Source organism: Physcomitrium patens, chromosome 4 (assembly GCF_059467195.1).
Source record: "Physcomitrium patens ecotype Gransden chromosome 4, ASM5946719v1, whole genome shotgun sequence".
In the NCBI taxonomy this organism is placed as follows: domain Eukaryota; kingdom Viridiplantae; phylum Streptophyta; class Bryopsida; order Funariales; family Funariaceae; genus Physcomitrium; species Physcomitrium patens.
Genome location: NC_143413.1, coordinates 19,740,747 through 19,754,773, shown reverse-complemented (window position 1 = coordinate 19,754,773; position 14,027 = coordinate 19,740,747). Strand labels below are relative to the sequence as shown.

The 14,027-nt window shown below is 38.4% G+C and overlaps 2 protein-coding genes across 9 annotated transcripts; one reads left to right on the top strand and one right to left on the bottom strand.

Annotated features, from left to right (window-relative positions):
* Positions 1-543: 543 nt before the first annotated feature.
* LOC112280919 (uncharacterized) lies at positions 544-7,391 on the top strand. Of its 5 annotated transcripts, none has more exons than XM_024516877.3 (4): positions 544-921; positions 2,361-2,551; positions 2,725-2,890; positions 5,582-7,391. In XM_024516877.3, the coding sequence occupies exons 2-4, from the start codon at positions 2,418-2,420 to the stop codon at positions 5,756-5,758; spliced, it is 477 nt and encodes a 158-aa protein (XP_024372645.2). In that variant the 5' UTR covers positions 544-921; positions 2,361-2,417; the 3' UTR covers positions 5,759-7,391. The 5 variants fall into 5 exon arrangements, with proteins under 5 accessions (XP_024372645.2, XP_024372644.2, XP_024372642.2 ...); XM_024516876.3 differs by having other exon boundaries at positions 547-921; positions 2,405-2,551; XM_024516874.3 differs by having other exon boundaries at positions 574-2,171; positions 2,405-2,551.
* Positions 6,050-13,428, bottom strand: LOC112281510 (uncharacterized). 4 transcript variants are annotated; one of them, XM_024518118.3, is made up of 13 exons: positions 13,249-13,428; positions 13,040-13,122; positions 12,840-12,936; positions 11,981-12,512; positions 11,266-11,628; positions 10,642-10,866; positions 10,029-10,229; positions 9,562-9,651; positions 9,240-9,356; positions 8,782-8,907; positions 8,498-8,620; positions 6,687-8,140; positions 6,050-6,237 (listed from the first exon to the last, which is right to left on the bottom strand). In XM_024518118.3, the coding sequence occupies exons 4-13, from the start codon at positions 12,287-12,289 to the stop codon at positions 6,147-6,149; spliced, it is 3,099 nt and encodes a 1,032-aa protein (XP_024373886.1). In that variant the 5' UTR covers positions 12,290-12,512; positions 12,840-12,936; positions 13,040-13,122; positions 13,249-13,428; the 3' UTR covers positions 6,050-6,146. The 4 variants fall into 4 exon arrangements, with proteins under 4 accessions (XP_024373886.1, XP_024373883.1, XP_024373884.1 ...); XM_024518115.3 differs by having other exon boundaries at positions 13,040-13,428; XM_024518116.3 differs by lacking the exon at positions 12,840-12,936.
* Positions 13,429-14,027: the final 599 nt, after the last annotated feature.

Below are 14,027 nucleotides of genomic sequence, written 5' to 3'. Positions count from 1 at the left end.
TTAAAAATATATTTATTTTTAATATTATTTGTTTGCAGAATGGTTTAACATAAAAGAATACAAAAACAACACGTGTGAGAGTCTTCCACACAACAAAATTTGTTGAAACATCGTCACATTATCAACAAAAGAAACAATAGTGGTAGCAACAATAACAATAATGATAGTTTCGTTGTACAGCAAAGACCACAATCTTATAAATTACATTTATAAAAAATAATATATAATATATATATATATATATATATATATATGTTTGCGAAGTAATTTTTATTTGTTATTGATACAAAATTTATAAACTACGAATTTTGCAACAAGTAATTTAGGGCACGTAACGAAAAAGTAAAAGACAAACTACAACGAGATGGATGAGAAACGGGATGAATGATAGTAGTCGATGAAGAAGGGCGTGAGGAATAATGAAATATCTGTTCGTTGATGGATGAATAACCAGATAGGCACGGATAATCCATGCATGATTGGGAGCTGTGCCTTAGCCCCACCACATACAGAAGCATGGAATTATTGACACTAAATTTAGAAAACGAAGGACAAAGTGTGTAGTTGATCCTTCATTTCAACAATGGATTATATTCACGTGTGGTTGGGAGATTCTCGATAGGTGAAAACTTTGAGAGCACTCGACACGTAAAAATGCGAACATTATTTGCGTAGAAGGTGATTTGGTGGTGCAGAATGAATGAAAGGATGATGTAGGCGAGAAGGTATGGATCTACAGCCAATGTTTTCTACATAAAAACTTCACTTCACTCTCGTCGCGTGGCTTCTCTGTAGGGCGTGTGTAGAGGTGGTTGATGGAGGAGGATTGGACGGTTTAGTGCAGGAAATGAGAGGAGATGGACGATGAGTGATTTCACGCACGAAGACTTCCGTCTCCATCTCTGACCAGGAGAGGTGTAGGTGAGTGAGTGTGGTGGATTGGTGTTGAGAACGTGGTACTGTGGCAGGGAGGTTTCAGGATCGCCGGAAGACGGACCTGCTTTGAGCGGTAGCGCGAGCTTGTCGGGAGCCCGGCCAACCCTTACTTGTGCATCTTACGTTTGTGATATCGTTGCCGGGAAGCAAGGGGGAGATTGCAATTTTGGCTTGGAGTAGTTTTCAGGGAGGTTGTCGCGTGTAAATAAAGAGGATACGAATCAGTCGTGTTCCGGAATTTGGTGATCTGGTGGTCATGATGATTCACTCTGAGACTCTGCGACGGGAATGTTGCGGGGGTAAACATAAATCCAATTATTGGTGCCTAGTGGGCATCTGGCGGAACTTAGACTTGGAATGACTGCTAGAGGTCGGTGTTCTTAATACTTGTCTTCAATATTTCAGGGCATTGCGAATCTGTCAGCTCCATGGGCGCATGTGCGAAGGAAAACTGGTTCAACGGATACTAGATGGATAGCGTGCTTTCTAGCATTTCCCGCGTAATGTGGAATTTTTGAAGAGGCCTGCCATATTAGGTGAAGGAGAGCGCAGAGCTACATGTTTCCGTCGTGAGCAGGAATTTACGTTCTCGGAGGAGGGGGGCGGAATCGTGATAACAGCTTTCTGCGGCAAATAGCAGATTTAGTTTAATGGTCAGTTCTTCGCGATTGTAACGCAGCTCGACTCTGACGTCCTGATCCTGAAATGGCATGACGTATACTACGTGCGTGCTGAGAAACATCCCCGTTCGCACGTTCTTGACTACAAGAATTGGTGAAGGTTGCCCTATTCAAACAGCGATTGGGAGGATCTCAAATGCCCTTGCGACCAGACTTTCTTTATGTTATTTTTTACTTATTTTCCGCTGTAGTACGTTGCACTTACTCCACGATTCTATATCCAGTTGAAACTCGAAAACTAGATGATAACGTGGACCTTGACCAACCTGAAATTTCAAGCGACGGAACGAAACCAAGATTGGTAATGGATTTGACTTCCATTCGAGCTTTTCAAGTGAAGGGTTCCGATTAGCGAACGATACAGTTACGCGCGGAAGATCGCGTCCTATAATTTTCATACATAGGATAGTGTCAATTTTGTTGTCTGCCTATCGGACAATTACTGGCTGCGAAGTCCTGAAGAATTGCGGCTCTTGATGAGTCGATGAAACTGGTGGTAGTAATGCTGTAGAAACAACTCAATGTAACGATGCTGGTACAGAGCGTCAAGCCTCGGTGGGTAAAAAGTATAAGCCTACACGCAATGTAACCGTTACCTGAAAGAGAAAGATGTTCCTCCTTTCTTTCCGATCCTTATTCAATGTTCTGTAGATAAACATTTTTGGTCACAGTTCCATTCCTGATTCCAGATGTTGTGCTTCGTAGTTTGCGGTCTGAGTTATTGCCTCCGGGTGTGTATTTTAGGACGTTCCGCCTTACGAAATTCGGTTCATCAATTTGTGTCGTAGGACTGGAACACCGATGGAGGCCCTAAACTTCAATTCTCATACAGACAGCCTCGCTGTTAAAAATCTCCCTGCGAGCCTCATTGATTTGGATACTGTACCAGGAGCGCAACTGATTATCCACTCGAGGGATGGAGAGTGCGGTGAAAGGTGCGGATCTCACGGGTTGACTATTTTCAAGAACCTAGAGACATTTAACGGTGGCGATCATGGAGCATTGTCGAACGAGTTTGACATCATTGACGACGCCGCATGTCGAGCACTTAATGGATTCCTGAGGCACTAACTTTTTGACGAATCCACGTTTGCGATGCATTTTTCAGGAGTGGCCAGGTGAGTCAAGAGATGAATAACGACCTTCGAGGAGAGAGAGTGAGATCCGGGATACTGATTCTGTCAGAAATCGATCACCGAAGATACAAGATCCAGGAGGTCACGAAGTCGGGCTGTAGCCCGATTTTGGGAAGAAGCCACTATCTGCTTCGCAAGGTCCGATGATTTGGCTGATTGATTGATCCTTATCTCATTCATATCCATTTCAGATCCACTCACTTGCCTTTTTTTTGTGTGTGTGTAAGTATATATATATATATATATATATATGCATTTATTTATTTATTCATGCATGTCATCACCTAAATACCTAAATATTTGTGTGTGAGTTGTATTTCAAATTATTTAAGGAATTATTGAACACAATTAATTGGTTTTCAAATAAGGTATTATTAATGTCACCATAGTTTTTGATATTGTCCCCACAACTTCATGAAAAATTTAGTCAAAATTTAGTCATATATATATATATATATATATATATATATATATTTGTTGTTGCTGTTGTAGTTATTTTTTGTGGTTGACAAACAAATAATATATATATATATATATATATATATTGAAAATAAGAACAATTTTTTGATTGGAACATATAAAACTAAAGATTTATGTCAAGTTGTTGGCATGTTGTGGTGGCCATAACAAAAATTGTGGTAGTATTAATAATACTCTTTAGATATATTTAATATTGTTTTATAAATACCTTTATTATTGTTCAATATAATATCCAAATTTGTGGTAATTTATTATATATCTAAATATAATCAATATTTTTTTATTAAAAATGTAACTTCAAATGTTATCAAAAATAGTTTAATATAAAAGAAGTTTTTAATTTTATTTTCAAAAACATATGACTTAGAACATAGATAAATTGATTTTATTATTGGACAATTCTCAATACATAATAACTTTTGTTTATAGTTTTATCATTCTATAATTAATTAAGAAACATAGACCTTAGATAGAACAATATAATCTTATTTTGAAATTTTATTTTTTTATTTCTAAGAATATTATTTTGTAAGGTCTAAATCATATTTTAACATACTTTTAAAATCTTCGTAAAGTTTTTAGAAGATGTTTAATAAACATATTTAATAATAATACTATCACGTTTTTATTGTATTCAATAACTCTATTCTAAAAAGTTATATTTAATATTGAGATATAACATATGTCTTGCTAAAAGATCAAGATGTTGTGGTTTCTTCTAATTGTCTAAAATTCAGATGTTATATAAAAAAAAAAAAATGTCACTTAGTTATATTTTCTAATAATATATTGTGATATTATTAATATTTATGATGATTTGTGCAGTAGCTATTTTATATTTAGATTATGTAAAAAAATTAGATTTCTATTTCTATTTTATTTTGATTATTGGTAGTTTTAATATTAGTATTAATTATAATAAAAATTATTATTATTATTATTATTGTAATTAGTGGAATATATATGATCTCTCTTCCACAATTATTTTTTCTAAACTTTTCTCCCTAAGCATTTGTCACAATTTTTATAGGTTAGATTAAATATATTATTGTTAATTTTTTCTTGGTATGAACTTTAATCTATTTAAAACTATAATAATTTTGGTTTGCTCAAAACATTAAATTTTATATATTGCTTTACTTTAAAAATTTAATTGGAGTAAAAAGAACATGTTGTGGAATAAAACACAATTTCATTTGACTTTGTCTTCTCTTACATTGTATTAATTACTCTAAGAGATTTAATTGGAACAAAGTCCAATAGGATGATGAGACCAAAGGAGACAAATAGAGAGATCTTTGTTATATTGTGGTCTACCATCTATTAGAATTAAAAAATAAAAAAACAACCCATTGTTGTTATGACCTTTGTCTATGCATGTTTAATTATTAGTTGCAAAATAAACTTCGAACTTTGTCTTTGAATATTCATCTCAATGTTTTAAATTGTAGTGTTGATGATTTTTTTTAAACTTATTTGATTTAAATGTCAATTAATTGCTCCAATTTTAGCTATATTTTTAGAATCGGCTCTTATTAATTTGATGCAATACTTTTGTAATATTGCCAAGCCATTGTTATTTTTTTCTCTTCTTTTCTTCATGTTGTACTTTTTGCACAATTTTTTAAAAATAAAAACACTAAAACTAAAAGAAATTCTTTAGAACATGGTAAAAAAATAAAAAAACTCATCAATTCTATTGTATTCTAAATTCTTATGATATTATAAAATATGAGACACTTCTACATCACGTTCTTTAAATAATATCTATATTATCCTTATTTAATTTTTTTATTTCATTTCATTTTATTTTTCCAAATATTTTACAAATATCTTTGACAAAGGTAGCATTCTTGCGTAATAGCAACAAAATTAATCTTGATTTACATACACATATTTTTGAAATAATATTTTTTTGTATATATTCCAAATTTCTGTAAATAAATTATTGAAAAAATTATAATAGTAATGCTAGTTCTGTATTATTCTTTTCTAAAAGCATCACAATATCATTATCATTGCATACTAGTATAGAACAGTGACACCCAAAAATAGCAATTGTGGTGCACCATGCAAACAGTCTTGTTTTGATAGATCAATTCAACAATGTGGGCAAGTAAATTGTGCTGGTCGAGGTTGGGTAGATTGATGTTGCTTAAGAACTTCAACCAACACCAAATTTATCTGTCATTTTACGAGTGTGGGCAAATGCCGAATCCAGAACATGAATTTGTTAGATGATCTCAGATAAATATCAGAGCAAAGATTAACGTCATAAATTTGGAGGCTGTTTAAGTGTGCTCCGATGAAATTGTCCTTCAGATTGACAGACCTTCCTCATATAATCAGGCACAGAATAAATACCCAGAATTTAAGCCTCACACATGCAAACAATATTGGCAGAAAGTGTGCATGGCAAGTACAGCGGTGGATGAGGAGGAGGCAGCCACATGGTCTTCCATCTTAATTGTGGACATAACTGATCTGAGGGATTCGAAGATCAAGGTCCATCACCTTTACCAATGATTCTACAGATATCATAGAAGACGAGAATGCACATATTAGTAGGGATTCTTACAGCCAGATTCATTTTGAGGTAATGCACAACCACGCACGAATATGAATCAGGTTGTGAGACACTACGAACCATGTTGAAGGGCAAAATAAAACATGGTTTCGCAAAAGCTTGTGTATGCCCAATGCGTTCTCTGCCACGTGCACGAGCAGAGAGACAAAGGGCCGAAGATGAGCACAGTGCGGAGGAGAACAACAAATGACCATGAACGAGAAGCCACACAAATATGAGGGACAGAGCACTTTTGGAAAGCGCAAATTTGCAGATTTTTTCAATTCAGTTGAAAATTTAACACAGAACATGATAGCTGAACACATGGAATGTGCAAAGAATTGTAGACTAAGCATTGGTAAAGTTTAATCCCATTAGGTCGCCAAAAAAATCCGAGTTCCGCTTATCATTTGGATTTGGTGGTGCTTCAAAAAATGACCTGCCAGGGTCAAAATATGGCCGTCAGTCTAGTAATCCCACCATCTCAGGAGCCATCAGTTTCAGGAAGAATAGAAACCATTCGCCCGGTGATTATTTGTAGAAAGTTAATGAAATCCATAAACCGATCGAGATCTCCGTGAACTACTACAGAATTTTAGGCCCATAACATCCACAAAATAGAATCCCTGTCAGTTTCTCAGGTAAACAGAAGTATGACAAAAACCATTAAGTTCAAAAAGATGTACTATTATTTATAGATTCTTTGCATATTTAATTTCATCGCCAAAGTACTCTTTAGGATCATGCTGACAAAGCAACAGTGAACATTTAAAGCAACATTCCGCATACAGAATCCCTTTTCGAACATAGATGAGGCACATGCTGCAAAATGATATAAAACGAACGATATATATATTTAGTATAAGGGCAAACAGAATCGATACTTACACATCAAATGGAGGTTGGCTTGCATGGGCTGAATTTTGTTGGGTTGATGTTGGAGGAGTAGAAGGCAGTGCCTCAGTTGACACGAAGTCAGAAAACTCGTCTTCACTATCATCACCTGATGTTGGATTATGCAGTTTAGATGCAGGCGTGGCATCAGCTAGCATTGTTGATGTTCTGGCTTGTATGGCTCCAGCAGTTGAAGAACTCCTTGATAGTGCAGCAAAAAGGTCATCTTTCTTGACAGAAGTCCGATTCTGGCTAGGTGGAAGCCCACCAGCAAGAGAGAGTAGCCCTGACATGGAGCTGGAGCCCCCAAGCTTGCTTGGACTAGGAGAAGTTGGCATAGGAGATGGCCACTGGAAAATGTCCTGATGGATTGAGGCTGGTGTAGAAACAGCGGACTGTGATACTGCTTGAACATTAATCTCAAAGGGAGTTGTAGATGGAGTTTCTGCAGATTTCCACTCGAAAAAATCGTCATCGTCATCGTTAGTGGCTGCCTTAACTTCAACGGTCTCAGCTTGAATTGATGGAGCAATTGCTGAATTAATAAAACTGAAGGGGTCATCACTGACTGTTGGGTTCTCAGCTTCACAGGTATTCGGTACAGAGGGAAATCCGCCAAGAACGCCTTTGTCACTGCTCGATGTGTCGCTAAGTTCCACTGCGGGACCTTTAGCAGCTGATGACCCCACAGAATGTGACCGAGTGTGAAAAAACTGGAACATCTCGTCGTCCTGTTCGTCAGGTACAAGCTCCACCGTGCCAAATGAAACTGACCGCACGTGTGAAGGTTTTGTGGAACTTCCACTACGCAGAGGTGCATTAATCTGGAATGAAGCCGGCTTCAGGTTCAGAAATTTGAGGATGTCTTGTCCTGGCTCAGGTGAAGGTGATACAGGCTGTGAAATCGAAGATGTTTGCAAAGCTCTCAACAACTCATCACCGTCTGCCTCATCTTTTGCCTGCAAGTTACCAAAAGAAACAGTTCGTCTAAAGTAATCTTCGATGTGATCCAATCCAGAGGGCCTTTGGTCAGAATCTCCAAACGATAACGACCTAGCATGCGTAGATTTTGAGAGATCCTCTCCCACAACTTTTTTTTGTGCTTCCGAATATACCAAGCTGCCTAGTCCATTGCTTAAGTCTGCAAAATTTTCAGCAGATCCTGCCGATAAATCTGTCACACTTGGTTTAGGTGAACTCTGATCAAGGAGGAATGTATCTTTGTCTAGAAAAACATCCTTGGTGGTTGTCTCAGAAGAGAAGCTAGTTTCAAAGGGTGACGATCCTGATGGGTGTGCAGGAAAGTCATCGTTCGATGGCAACTGTGCTTGACTAGCAGGCTCGGCTTGGGACCATACAAACTCTTCATCACCCCAATCTTCAGGCTCTTCTTCAGTAGTCCCATAAACTTGAGCTTCAAGTGCTGTCTCAAGTCCATTTTCATTACCCTGTCAACAACCCAGCAACCATCCACATTAGCCTGCTCCATAAAAGAGATTTGTGATTCGAGTCCTCCCGTGAACCACCCGCCAGAGCGAGTTGCGCAAGAGACAAGAGGTTTCAGAAGGTCACTGCGAAGGTTCCCTACTCTACACACCACCCAAAAATATCTCTAAAAATGGTACAGAAAAATTGCTCAAGAATTTCATAACATTGATTACACAATACTTTTAGAACACCTTGATTGACATCCATGAGAGGCATAATCCATTGGATCCGACAGAGTAAAGCGAGTGAGTTATTGCAGAGGGAAACCTTAGTGAACTGTTTTAACGAACGATATTGTGACGTCTGTCATACATTACCTCATTCACACCAGGCACCGTTAGATTAAATGAATCGAGAGTCTGTGAAAAAGGATCCACGTTGCTCTCCTCAAGTTGGGGACGAACTGGATCCATCAAATCCAGTGACTCTTGCTGTTTTATCTGTGAAGAAAACATGGTGAGTAACCAAGACTGAAGGAACACAGAAGCCATTCCCCTTGAAAGATGATGATGGAATGCAGATACCGGCCAATTGCACCAAAAACATCAATACAACTGCATCCCATTTACGGAATAAAGCATAGAAACCGCATATGACATACCCCATGGACTGTGTTACTTGTTCCGGTGTCAAATTCTTCCAAGGACCATGGGAAAGGATCACGACCAACTTGTCCCTCCGCTTCCATCATTCCAGCAGAAGATTTTTCTGCATTGGGAGTATCATCCTACACAGAAAAGTCCACAGGCATAGTTGCAATCATTACTGGCTATATTGTTTGGATGTTCACTAGAAACAAAACCTTGATAGTCACTAGTTTCATAACTGGGTATTTGTTCACACATGCTCTACAATGTTAAAAGACGTCCCTTTAAGGCAAACAATCTGAGACGTTTAAGCACAACCTTAAAGAGGACGTAATTATCATCAAGTTGCATTTCGAGTGGAATTTTAGGTATTACAAAGGGGAAAAAAGAAAAGAAAAGGAAGAGCAGACAAGGTAGAGCTGGAGCAAAAAATTTCAACAGTTTGAAATACATTATATATCTCATGACATACCCCATTCATGTGACTTGACAGGGTATCCAAAGTAACAAGCGGCCACGGGAACGGGTCTTGAGTGGCTGGTGAAGGTGCAAGAGGATGTGACGAGCCTCCAACCTTATGAAAACCATCCTGTCGCAAATAAAAAGATGCAGAGCACCAATGCTGACAATTACAGATTATGCCATGACAAATTATACAGATTATACAAATTATATAATATTAAGCACTTTTATTCTCATTGAAATAGTTGACTATTTTTTACGACTTTACATCATTGAGTTGAGAAGGTTGGTAGAATGTCTTCGTGTAGAATAATTATGTGTATGCTACTAACCTGTTCATGAGAATTCAAGGACCCCAGCAAATCGTCCCCTCCGCTGCCAAAACCAGTTTCCATCAAGATATCCACTGGTGGTTTTGGTGGCTGCAACCAGATTAAAGAAAATTACAACAGGAAGACAGAATGCACCAAGTTAAGAGTACGAGGGAAAATAATGCTGATGAAAGTAAAACAAAGGCAGGTGGATAGCTTGGGTAGTGTCTGGTAAATACATGTCCCAAGATGTGTATGAGAGTTCACTATCATGTGTAACATTTGCTAAATTTCCACATACTAAATGTCATCATATATGTTCGTGTGAGCTGGCATTAAAGCCCGCAAAAAGCAAAAATTCCCCACTTTACTTATGCAAGATTTCAAGAAAGCTCACAAAAACCAACACATATAAAGCACTAAGGAGAGGTGATATTCAATTAGCTGTAGCAAAAACATTAGGAGTTGATAATGGTTTTCAGATTTACAGGCAAAGCTTCCACAGTGGTGTCTCCAGAGTCGCTATCAGAATCCGTGATTGTGGTGAAGGCCGATATATCACTTGCAAATCTTTCCATTGCTTTCAGACTCGCTAGCCTTGGATTCGCAAGAGACGGGGCTTGAAAATCCCAAAATGAAGAATCTATATCATTGTTTGGTATACTACTCTGCTCCTTCGATTCATTGTCCTGGATCAGTTTACCCAAGTAAAAGGTCAGGCACAGTAATAATTCATGTCTGAAGTACCTGACGCAATGCACGAATCTAAAGGTTGAGAAGGGAAATAAATATAACATAACAGAAACTTGAAAGTAATGAGCATGATAACGGATGTTACCAGATTCATGTCCACCTCTATCTAACTCAGACCTAAAAGAAGCTCTAGAGATGCAACTCCAACCGTTTACCAAACTAATGCCGCTTCTACAGTAGCTTTAACATCCATCGCAGGTATAAAACGCTTCCACAAATGTATGGTATTATTAACGAGAAATGAAGAAGACTCAAACACTCAGCTCCTAGCGGTTATAGTGCGACTTTTTAATTTTCCTTTCTCATAAGGGACTCAAATCCATGTTTTCAAAAAGGAGAGATACGTACTCCGAATGATTCAAAGAAACTTAGGTCGTACTCAGGGACTTGAGGGGAAGCTGCTGGTATCACTTCTTTCAGGTCCTCAACATCGTTGTTGGGAAGAGTACTGTTTTCCTGCGGGGTCGTGGCTGACGTGAGATATGAAGGAGAAAAATCCCACTCTGTATCCCAATCATTGACAGCTTCAGAATTTGCTGGAATTACACATGCCTCTTCAGATTTCTTCGTATCCTGCCGCATCCAAGATAGATAATTCGTAAAGTCACATCACTTAACTCGAAAAACAAGGCAAGCAGCCTAGACACATGAGCACCGCCAGTACGTAATAGTCTAGGATACCTATTAAAAATGATCATCTGACAAAACGATTACAGGAAAAGAAAGTCGCGCCACATTTTCTCACAACTAATCGGCCTGCTTGAGTCGTCTCGAAATCCCTCCTGAGTAATACTGTTTAGGTCGGAACTTGACGAGATGATTGGCAGACTTATTTTTCTCCAAATTTGTTCGATTTTGTCACAATCAAGTCACTGAATCTCTACCTCTACGTAGTAATTTTCAACTAGTCAGTAAAGCTCAGTTACTCTGACAGAGAATGTAAATTACGAAACGAAGGATAACATTTCTTACTTCAGCAGATCCCAAATCAGCCGGGTTCTCGTCCAAATGCGAGAGGTCATTTATTTTAGCCACATCATCAGTTTTTCCAAGGTAAGGGTCAACTGATTTCTCCTCCGGGCTTTCCTGGAAGTCCCCATAATCATCATTCTCAACATGATCTTCAGCAGCCAACATCCCATTATTAGCGTCAGATAAGCTTTTCTGTGAGTTACTAGAAGGTATTTCATCTTTCGTAAGATCCTTCAAATGCGGTATGGATTCTTCTATTGATGCTACTTCACGTTCCACAGGCAGAACCTCAATGCTTGCTGATGGCTCTGGACTCTTTGAAGCAATTGATACAGTCGGATTCCAACTTCTGCGATTGCCACTCTGCTCAAGATGCAAAAAGAAATACAATTCAAAAATGTGGTAGAGCTATGTCAATACAAATGAACACGTGAAATTTTTCAACGCAGGCCACTCCAACTAGAATAAGTTTAAGAGCTCGTGATCTAGGAGGACCATTGCTATACAAGTTACTATTAGAGTTCACAAATTCTATTATTTAAGAGTAAAAGTCCAAGTGTTTCAGAAAAACCAACTGAAGAAAAGACGTGGCACTTGCAAGAAACTAATCCAACAGTCGTGGTTGGATTCTTTGTAGAAACCGTTAGATCTTACGAAATTTAAACAATGATCAAGAACTTATCTGTTAGACTTAAAAATACGGATGTGCACTGACCTTCAGAGGAGGATGAATTGTTTCCAGGAACTGCAAGAATGCAAATGAAACTTTGAAATCGTACTCCAGATTGTTTGGCGGTGGTGGACGCTTGCTCCCGCAGGATATACACATCGAGGCTTCTTTTCCTCTTGGCATCTGGGCACGACAATGTCCGCATCTCGAACCTCCTTCCTGTTTTGCCAGCCATTTTTCTAATGTCTGCAGAGTGTTCTCGTCAAGCGCTTCTAAGGACTTTGCCAACGCGGTTGCAGCGCTAGTGGCTGCAGCAAGACGTGTCCTGATCTGCTCCATGACTTCGTCGTCCATGTCGTAAAAACAATATCGAACAAATCGCGCAGATCAGATCATAAAATGGAAGCTTAACAGCGGCCCAATGCTGTTATTACCATTCCTAAGCCCACTTGAGACGCCAGAAACCATGTCACTGGTCATCAAACAGCTTTCGCTTTGCTCGAACATTTTCAGCGTCCCTGAAAACTTCAAGAAACCCTAAAGGCCGCACCACACGAACTCACTCGATTGCTATCAGCTGCATCATTTTACACATCGTAATTAATCTCCACGTAATTGAATCTCTGTTCTCACTTAAAATAATTTACGCCCGCATCCAGAAACTACATGCCTTCACAGCGAAGGGAAAAAGAAATTGTTAAGAGTAGCCTTAGTGCGTCCATGCCAGGCTGATTTGCTACAGCCACAAACAATAAACTTGCGCCATTCGATAAGATTGCTGTTTTTGAGCTATGCTGTCAAAATAAGACATGTTATAACTACTAGCCTTTCCCAGGGTTACATCGACAACGGCCAAATATGCAAAACAAAGTAAAACAAATCAAATCACACAAGACTCCCCTACCTAAGAAATACACATTTTGGATTGCCACAGCGATTCAGAATCCTCCACTTGGAATGCATCAACTTCTTCAAAACCACGCATCCACCATTCCCCGAACCTAATTTACAGATCATCAGCCTGACTGGCGAGGACAAAAATCGCACACTCTACAATTTTTTGCAATCCAAGTTCAAGCTCAGATCCAGCAGTTTGACACTTACGAAAGAGTAAAAACGAAGACAAAATCCTTCCTCGCGCATCGTCCAACCGCAACTAAACCACGTAAATCGCACCTCCACCGAGTCTGATACAACTCACCACAAACAACACACGATAAAACGAAGACTCAATGTCTCCAAAAGCTAGGTCTACGGAAGTGAATGATTCTTCAGAACTGCGCCAAAAAGGCGATCACGGAATGATTCCCAACCTCTATTTCTATATTTGACAGATCCAAATGCTCTCCGGACACTGCAGCATCGTCAGAGTCTCGACAATACGATTTCGAACACCAGCAACGATCCTTCACAACGGGGATACAATCCTGCCCCGCAAGACAGTGCTCGCCACAACAGGAACTGCTCAGCCATGACCCCATAGTTCCTCGGGTGTGACGAGGCCGTTCCCTGTTGGACTCCCTGGTCCTCCGCCCTTCGCTCCACAGGGCGAAAAAGCCACTGATTCCAGCGGCCACGGCGACAGGTACTGAACACCTAGGGATGAATAAAAATCGTTGACGGTGATTAATCGTGAGATTCATTCGTCCTGCAGCTTCAACTATAACACAAAGGAGAATTTGTGATTGTAGCAGATTGTTCTTAACATAAATACATAAATAAATAAAATGCCATGCTATCTTCGTACTTTCTCACATTATTCTTTTCCTTCCTCAAAATTTAGGTACATCATTCACACAAGCAACTGTAGTTCAACTAGAGTGAAACTAATTTATTTTGATATCAATCATAAATCCAGAGTGTCATTTGTTTGTTATTAACTTTCATTGTAAGATTTTAAGTTTAAATATTAATTTCTTTTTTTTTAAAAAATCTTGAAGATACTCTTCACATTATTATTAACTTTTTGTGAATGTTCATATTATTTCTTATTCTCTAATTAAAACTAAAAAAGAATAAGTTGATGAAATATTTACTATAAAAAGTTTTATACTCTTATAATTCTAAAGGTAAAAAATTTATTATTAATCTA